The sequence below is a fragment of the Ipomoea nil genome, unplaced genomic scaffold (genome assembly GCF_001879475.1).
Source record: "Ipomoea nil cultivar Tokyo-kokei standard unplaced genomic scaffold, Asagao_1.1 scaffold2783, whole genome shotgun sequence".
NCBI lineage: Eukaryota > Viridiplantae > Streptophyta > Magnoliopsida > Solanales > Convolvulaceae > Ipomoea > Ipomoea nil.
In genome coordinates, this window is record NW_017619211.1 from 342158 (window position 1) to 351422 (window position 9265).

The window sequence follows — 9265 nt, forward strand, 5'->3', positions numbered from 1 at the left end:
TGGTTTATATGTTCTGTCTATATTTTACTTGTTCTACACAAAGATTCAGCACCTCCAGCAGGTGGTGTTTATTCGCCACCCACCTTTGAAACCCTTTATTTCTTCACACAAGGCAACTAGAGTTATGATACAATTGTACTCCAAATAAATTAACGAGAGCTTTTCAGACACGATATAAGGAGACTAAATGCACTAGAATTTTACTCACGAGCACAAGCACGCACTATTGCATTCACATAATCTGATTTCTTTTTAAATACTCTGCCTGCCTTCTCTGTATAGCGCATATTAGGCTGATTCCGGATGGAGTTGACATCAGTCTGAAAAGAGAATAAACCAAGGGGATATATGTAAATAAATTAGTGCAAATTGAATTTAAGGATAAATAAGACTGAAATAATGCAACATCTTTAATGACCTCAGTAAAGGGGCGGTATGGATCTGGAATGTAACATGCAACAACAGCAACAGCAGCTTCTCTATATGCCAGTCTCAGTTTTAGTTCCTCAGGGACCTCAGTACTATCTTCTTGACCAGTTTCAAATGTACCCATTTGCTGCAATATTGACGACATAAGAATGTATCATGTGAAGCAAACATACCAAAGTTTCATATCTCAATTCTTATCACCCACCCTCTTCAAGGCCTCAAGAAGCTCTTCTCGTCCTATGTAGTCTGAATCTTTCCTGGTAGTCAATATTCCAGCTTCATTCCTGTCCAGTTAATTAGTGTCAGCAATGTTTCTCTAAATGATTAAATCTACAGTGATTTACAGTTCTACACAGAGTGTACAGTATATTTTGTAGTTCTGCCCCAGTAAAATCTTCTGTCTTTTCTGCAATTTCCTGCAGTAAAGTCTCCTTCTCTTCTTCAGAGCGGAAAAATTTGTTTCGAGCATGTACCTATGATATTTGCTTCAAGAATTAAAATTCAAGAATGAAATATTTATTTCTCTTAGTTACTTCTTTACATATTTACAGTTTCTGTACTTCCCGTGTGCGTGGGGGGGATGTAAAACCAAAAGTATTAGAGAACCACACCTTCAATATGGCCAATCTACCATCCTTTGATGGCAAACCAACCCTTATAATCTTGTCAAAACGACCCTTTCGCAAAAGAGCAGGATCAAGGATATCCAATCTATTTGTTGCACCAATAACTAAGACCTAAGTAAACAAAAGTAGTTAGGAAACTCTAGATCCCCAATTGCTGTCATAATAAAACGCATGATTTATTTATAATACCAAACAAGCATACCTGTGATGTGGAAACCTTGAATCCATCCAATTCTGTCAGTATTTGAAGTAGGCCTTGTTCCCTTTCAGCACCTCCCTAGAAAAGAAAATTATTGTGGCAGATAACAAGCAGTCAGGTCAACACTTTATTAAGTAAATCATAATGTAACTTGGTGCCAATAGGATGAGCCCAATGTTCTAGCTAACATCTAACAAAATGTAACTAATAGATATGAAAATTTAAAAATAAAGAAAGTAAAAATGTAGAGAGGAAGCAAGTCTACTAAATCGTCTTTCGGGTGTACCATCCCCACCCCCCAACCCTGGCCCTATTCTTTCCCCAAAAAATAAAATGCGTAAAAGAACATTAAAAATAAAAACACAAAACACTTCCTCCACCCAACTATTTGTAAAGTCAGATGTCAAAAGTTCCTAGGTCATCATGAAAAGTTTTTCAAAGTTACATCTACCAAGTTTGGAAGAAATTATCAGTATCTTTATATATCCAATATCCAACTGTTCACACTTAGAAGATACTATTAGGGTGTAAAACAGATGCATTTCAATCCATAAGATAGAGGAGACTTGGGATTACCATACCCCACCAATATCAGGTCCACCGCGTTTGCTGCCAATTGCATCTATCTCATCAATAAAAATAATGGAAGGAGCATAGGATCTTGCACTAGAGAAAAGGTCCTTTACTCGTGATGCAGCCACACCAACAAACATCTGGAAAAATTATTCAAATTAGATGATATGCAGATTCCCAAGCATTAGGAAATCAAATAACAAGAAAGGAAATAACCTATCCTTTGACTCCTATACTTATTGCCTTTCAAACAATCATTGATCAGTCCTTTGAATCGTAGATAAGATCTCATGATTTTAAGGTAATAATAAATCCAGAGAATTAAAAATAATAATAATAATAAAAAATAAAAATAAAAATAAAAAAATTGAACTTAAAGCATTGTCCCTAACAATCGTTGCTTAACCCAAACTCATTGTAAATTTGATTTTGTGAATTCCCAAAACTCAGACGGTTAGAGTTAATATCTGATCTTGTATATTTTAGGACATAAAAAAGGATCAAGAACAATATCCCATATTATAGTCACTACAGCACACAATAGATGGGGTATTGGGCTCCACAAAAAAATCTACAAAACTCTCACTAGTTAATTAACTGCATTATGTCTTAACTGCAAGCAGCAGGCATTAAAAGATCTCTAAAAATGTAGTGGAAGCTTAAAGAGCATGTTTATTTTAACATTTATGTTATAAAAATTATAAGAGACCTGAAGAAAATGTATTATTTAAAGATCTTATAAGTTCGGTTTCTCACCAAAAACACATGCTGAGGAAGAAGCTTCAGAAGCATGTTTCTTTTAATATTTAAAAAATGAAACTTCCTTTTAATAACTAATGTGTTTTTCACAAAAATAAAATAAAATAAATGAAAAACATCAAAACGTGCATACAGAATATTTGCATTTTGGGGACAACCCCCAACCAAGTTGGCCAGGCTATTGACTTGATAACTATATGGTTACAAGTTCGACTCTCAACAGGAGCGACCTATTGGCCTTCTTGGTTGGAGTCAATCGGCTATGAGCAACCTAGGCTAGTTTATCTCCTTATAGTCCTTTGTTGGCTAGGGGCACAAGACGGGGTTTACCCAATGCACACCCTTGGGTAGTGGATGCGGGTTTCCCCATTCACCAAAAAAAAAAAAAAAAAAAAAAAGAATATTATAAGAGGAAAATCATGGTCTGGGATGCCTACGAGGTCCCTATAGGACATTGACATAACTATAAACTTATTCACTTTTGAAATCAAATTTGGACTTTTAAAAAAAAAAACGTATTTAAATTTATAACCTTTCTTATCCAAAACAATCAATGTACAACTCATGAAAATTCTTCATAAGACCCTTAGTAAGATCCCCTTTGAACTTGCTCCCCTCAAAATTAAGTAAATTTCATATTTCCACTCCAAATGCTGCTTCCAAATTATTCAACAGTTATAAAAACCATATATAGAAGTTAGCTTCAATTGTTAGGTAAGCAAAATCAACCCTTCCAAGAGAGCTGCAACATAGGTCCACTCTAGAATAGCCATTGACTATGGACGCATCACCAAATTGCAGTCCTCTATTCTTAAATTTAGTCATCAAAATACAAGAGTTTTAAAGACCCAAGAAAAATCCCTCACCTCAACAAAATCAGTACCACTAGCAGCGAAAAAAGGAAGTCCTGCTTCACCAGCTATGGCTTTTGCCAGAAGTGTTTTGCCAGTTCCAGGAGGACCATGAAGAAGCACTCCTTTTGGGCAATAAATGCCCTTATCTCGAAATTCTTCCTCGTTCTTCAATATCCGGACAATCTCTTGTAGTTCCCTCTTAATATATTCTTGACCAGCAAAATCATCAAAAGTGACCCCAGTTTTTTCTTCTGCTGATATGAACTTTGCCCTAAGATCAAGTAAAAGTTTAGTACTCAATGCCACATTGGTAAATGAAATCCCCTACAGAGTTTGAGTTTACATTGCAGGTGCATAGGCCGGCACTGATATGAAAAGAAATTAAAATGCAATACTAAATATCATCTTCATCAAAAAGCATCACCTAAAGAAAATTTTAGAGGGTAAGGTAAAGAAAACCCACAGTATGGAAAAATAGAATGGGTACTCCAAAAGTGGGTTCAAGTTTTTTACTTCCAATTATAATATGTAACTAAGCAGAGTCAACTGACCAAGCATGCTGCTTCTTTTCTAGTATTCCCTTTATTTTTCCCCTATTTTTCTAGGCCAGCTTGTCATTTACGATTGTGCTTTGCATCAAATTGAATCCAACACTGCAGCTTGAATTGCTTCACTTACAGTTTTCTTCAAGTTGGCATTACGCTAATCTACTTTTTAGTTATTAGGCTTACATAATTATTCAAGTGCAATAGGTTTCACATGCACACATTGTAGGTATATATAATTTTCAGAGTTAATACCATTTAGAGTCCTCCGAGTATAGTGGTTTTGTGCTACGTTTAGTCCTACACTTTCAAATTCACCATTCGTGGTCCTTCTACTTTCAAATTGTTACCATCTGTGGTCCAAGTTAACCACCCATGGTCCTTCCAAGAACACCGTGGCTGGTTAAATTTTGAAAGTTGAAGGACCATGGGTGGTTAACTTGGACTATGGATGGTAACAATTTGAAAGTCGACGGACCATGGGTGGTCAATTTGAAAGTTTAGGACTAAACGTGGCAAAACCACTATACTCAGAGGACCCTAGATGGTATTAAATCATAATTTTCAAGTAGGTATTATGAAGGATCTTAAAGGGTTCTGGCTGTCTGTGTGGATGCTATATATGTGCATACTTCTGTATGCATTAAGTGTTGGTATTTAGTTAGTTGCATTTAAAGTTTTTGAAACACAATTACAAAGTCTCATATAGCACACCGCATTCATTAACTAAAAGTTTATTCTACTTAAGCACATATAAGGCAGGAATGAACCATTTCCTAATATAGCAAGGAAGAAACAACACTGAGGTATTTTAAAATAATATCTGTAAAAAGCAAAAAGGTGGCAAAAGCATGCTTTTGAGATGAATATTAGCATAGACTAGCAGTTAATAGATTTCAACTTTCAAGATAGACCTGGGAGTAGTACATCTTAGACACCAACTCTGAATACAATGGTTTGAAGTCCAAAGAATTTGTAATTCAAGGATACTTTTAGGTGTTACTCTATACAATTACACCCCATAAACTTCATAATTCAGTGGTTGTAATCTATGTTGCACAGAAACTCTTAGGAATGAGTTTTTCCACATTTCGTACATGTTTCCATATCGAAAACTCGCCAAAAACTTTCCCAAAACATTCTGAGGCTGTTTCCATAATTAAAACAGTTTCAAGCGAAATATTTTAGGAAACACATTTCTAGGCACATATAGTGGTCTACTTTTAAAATTAAAAAATAAAAATAAAATCAAAAGAAACACGAGTTTGTATCTCTTGCTCAAACCCTATATACCCCCATATTTCTTATAGTGTATACACTTGTGGAACTGGTAGACAATAAATATTTCTGCATATTTAAGAAAAATATATATAGGCAAATATGCTGCTATATTTTTTATATTTGCATGTTCCCCTCCCCCAACCATTTCATGTCCTACATTTTTTAAAATTGTCATTTCCATGTGTTACATGTCCCATTTCTGTGCTACCTAGGATGCAGTATGCAATTGGTTTCCATGTACTTGAATTAGTGACTGCAGGTGAGAGAGCTTCGACTTTAATAGTCATATTTCTGAAGGAATCAGCTGCAATCTAATCTCCCTACACCTAATTTCAGGACCAATTACTCACTAGGGTGACCATCATTTCATTCCTTCAACTTGTAGAAGGCACATATAACATTATAACTCAAAGGTTGGAAAAGATTCAAGTACAGGCATACATATAGTACATAGTTCAGTAAAACTTATTCAAACAGGTTATTCAGATTGGAAATTATAGACAAAATTTTCTACTTTTTACATGCTTGGCAAATATTATTCTGAAAATGGATCATGGATTGTACAATCCTTCACTTATTTAAGTCAATAAGTCCACAATTAACTTGGAGTTGATTATGAATTATGAACCATAATTCCTAATCACAAGCTTTACCGAATGGAACATACTAAAGCATTTGCTAAACCTATATGACATGAATGAAATAGGAAACACAGGAGTATATAAGGAGACAATCAGTAGCAAAGAAGAAGTAGTTAGCTTTCACTTACCTGCTCTTTCCTAATGAACCCAGAGAACGATTTTCTATTGGAATGTTTTTCTTCTTGGAAGGAGGTCCTAAATCACAAGGTATTAGTTTTCCATAAATTGGTCTCATCTTATTATCAATCCAAATATACAATGCAACTGCAAGAGCAAGCCTCATAGACCACACAACTGCAACTGCAACAGTTGAATATACTTCAAAAGGGACAGTTTTCACATTATACACATCAACATTTACAAGTTGCTGATGCAACTTCCGCCAAACATCATTCCAGCAATCAACTGGCATACGATCAACAATGTGCCGTCTGAATACAACTTCCTTTCTTTCATCCTCATTCAAGTCTTCCATTTTCCCATCCTTGTAATATGGCAGAATCACTATACACAGACTCAAAGAACAATAATTAAATATAATACATTAAAAACATGTCTTACTGATAAGATGGAATAAAGTTATAAATATATCAACAGATACCAATAAATTCAATATTATTCATAATGGGCCTCTGTCTGTTTATACCAATTATCAACAAATTAAATATCATGCATAACAAGTTATTTTCCCATTATCATAATATGGCAGAAACACTACATACAGGATCAAAATAAATAAAGTTTTCAAAAAAAAATATAGCATACTAAAAGATGTTTTACTGAAAGATTGAATAAACTAATAAATATATGAACAAATACGAAAATTTAATATCAGCCATAATGGGCTTCCTTTTGTTTTTACTTCTTTTGCTCAAGTTTTAATTTCACAGTATATTCATAAGCTTGGACTAAAATGTAACAGGTTTATGATTTATACATCTCAACTAAACTTGAAATGGAAGTGCAGAGTCAGAAATAGTAATCTTCACAAATTAGATGCAATGTTTGTTAGCTTATGACTTTTAACCATAAACAGGGAATCTAAAATTAAAATTATTACTAGTTTATTTATTATAAAAAATAATAATAATAATAAAAATAAATTAAAAAAAAAAAAAAAAAAAAAAATAAAAAAAAAAAAAAAACAGCTCCTTCCCTACTTAAGCCCACAAACACCTTAATAATAAGCAAATATGGGCACTGAGAGAGAACCAACCGGAAACTGTCTGACCATAATTTGAGTACTCCATAAACTGCACATTGTTTGAGTTAAGCAACCTCTGGAAATCACTATAACTTATACGATGAGAGTTCTCAGGATCCCATTCCGTTCCTTTCAGTTTTCCGCGCATGGTCAACAGCTTCCTGCTCCATTCTGAGGCTAACACAAGCTGCCTCTCTAACTGAACATTTGCCTTTCTTTCAAACTCCTGTAAACTATTTACCCTTTCTCTTTCAGCTTCCTTCAGCTTCTGAAATTTTGTTTACCAATGCATTGGTTTAGAAAAAATTCCACAAAACTAGCATTTGTTTGTCATCATTAAAGCTTTTTTACATTTTTTGCTGTTTTCAGTTTAGGCTGCATACAATTCCAGAAAAGTCATCTAATTATTAACCTCATTCAAATGCACATACTTGATTCCCATAAGGTTGAATCAACTCTTCTGCTTAATTTATTTAGTACAGAGATTGCAATGCTTCACCTTACTTAAAGAAATGTCTAAAATTCAGAGCCTTTTTGGGGTTGACTCAAGAGTATTGTTGAGCTCTGAAAGACAAAATTGTCAAAAGTATTGCAACGGTAATGTTTTCCTAAATCGCATATGCAAGAAGATAAAACAAAATCAATTGGTTTTAATGGTGCAACAGCGCAACTAAAGCTCTGGGACAGAATTAACTCTGAACAAATCCAGGGTATGAAAGAAGAACAGAAAATTGGCCCATTTTATATTGTTCCATTTGATGAGGATGAGCACACACCTCGAAAGCCGACTCGGCGTCTTCACCAATTGCATTGGAACTCGTCGACGTTGAAGAAGACGCCTTACAAGCGGTGATTCTAAGTGGAGTGGGTTTGGCGCAGAGCTTGGCACGTTGTCTGCGCCGCAAATTAGAGGCGAAAACAGCATGTCTGGGAAATGGCGGCGGAAGGGGTGGGTTAGAGAATAGGGTTTTAGGAGGGCGGAGATGGGGTTTTGGCAAATGGGTCGATGGGTCAAATGGATTCAAGGCATTAGGTGTAATCACCATCTTCTTATTCTAGCCCTCACTTCTTCAATGGTGCATTGTGTGTAAGTAAACTGTAAAGGAGTGTATGCTGTATTGCTGTATACACAAAGAAATCTCCGTCTCTCTTATCCGTCTTCGTGAAGCTCTTCTCACTTATCAAGCAGCAAGTAAATAGAATAAGGAGTTTGGATTCTTTTTGGGAGGACACAATACATAATATATACTCGAGAAACAAGGGCAGAAAATTTTAAAATTGACAAATCTACTAAATACTAGTAATAAATAAATAAATACCTAGTATAATTTTAAAATAAAATGGTTATTTCAATATAATTAAAATGAAAATTTTCAATTTATTATAATAAAAGTAGTAATAATGAATATAAATATTGATATAGATAGTTATAATCTATAATAAAAATGATGTTCTAATTATTTTCGTATTACTGATCCTATTTGATAAGTCAGTAAAATTTTACTATTTTTTGTTAAAAGTGACATGATTTAATAGGTTTACTGATGTTGTCAAATAATAATTAAAGAGTTATGCAATTAAGTTATAGGAATAAGGGCCAAATAGGCCACTTAACTGCGCACCTAATTGCAATTTAATTCAATCCAAAATTGACTTGTTTACCTGGAAAGACGGTTATCGAATTTAAAAATATTTTTTAATAATTTTAAATAAAAAAAAAGCTATAATTAAAATTTATATTAAAAAAAAAAACTATGTCGTTTCGCCGGAGTCGAAGAAGTCTTCTTCGTCTCCGGCGGAGATGAACGGAGACGGAAGGATCTTCGTCTCAGGCCGTTTCCATGGCCGGGGAGACGGCCCAAGACGAAGCCACCCCTTCATCACCGCCGGAGACGAAGAAGGTCTCCGGCGGAGACGAAGGGTTTTCTGTTTTTTTTTTTTTATAATAAAATTTTAATTGTAATTTTTATTTAAAATTATTAAAAAATATTTTTAAATTCGGTAACCGCCTTTACAGGTAAACAAGTCAATTTGGATTGAATTGCATGATTTTGCGACGTTCAGGGACCCAATTGCATTCTTTTTTAGTTCGATGGCCCAATTGCAATGTGGTGCGCAGTTGAGTGGTCTATTTGAACCTTATTCCTAAGTTAT

The 9265-nt window shown here is 34.5% G+C and overlaps 1 protein-coding gene across 2 annotated transcripts in view; it reads right to left on the reverse strand.

The window, feature by feature from the left end:
* Positions 1–8333, reverse strand: part of LOC109157538 (probable inactive ATP-dependent zinc metalloprotease FTSHI 4, chloroplastic) — a 29984-nt gene extending 21651 nt beyond the window's left edge. For both annotated transcript variants that reach the window (XR_002050239.1, XM_019305393.1), the window contains exons 1-11: positions 7888–8333; positions 7124–7379; positions 6036–6411; positions 3453–3711; positions 1836–1967; positions 1258–1332; positions 1041–1166; positions 793–902; positions 635–713; positions 419–556; positions 209–320 (exon numbers count right to left, since the gene is read on the reverse strand). Coding sequence is in view for 1 of the 2 variants with exons in the window: in XM_019305393.1 (XP_019160938.1) it covers positions 209–320; positions 419–556; positions 635–713; positions 793–902; positions 1041–1166; positions 1258–1332; positions 1836–1967; positions 3453–3711; positions 6036–6411; positions 7124–7379; positions 7888–8157 (1933 nt within the window). In the remaining variant the exon portion in view is untranslated. The remainder of the gene's footprint in view (positions 1–208; positions 321–418; positions 557–634; positions 714–792; positions 903–1040; positions 1167–1257; positions 1333–1835; positions 1968–3452; positions 3712–6035; positions 6412–7123; positions 7380–7887) is intronic.
* Between the last annotated feature and the right edge of the window lie 932 nt (positions 8334–9265).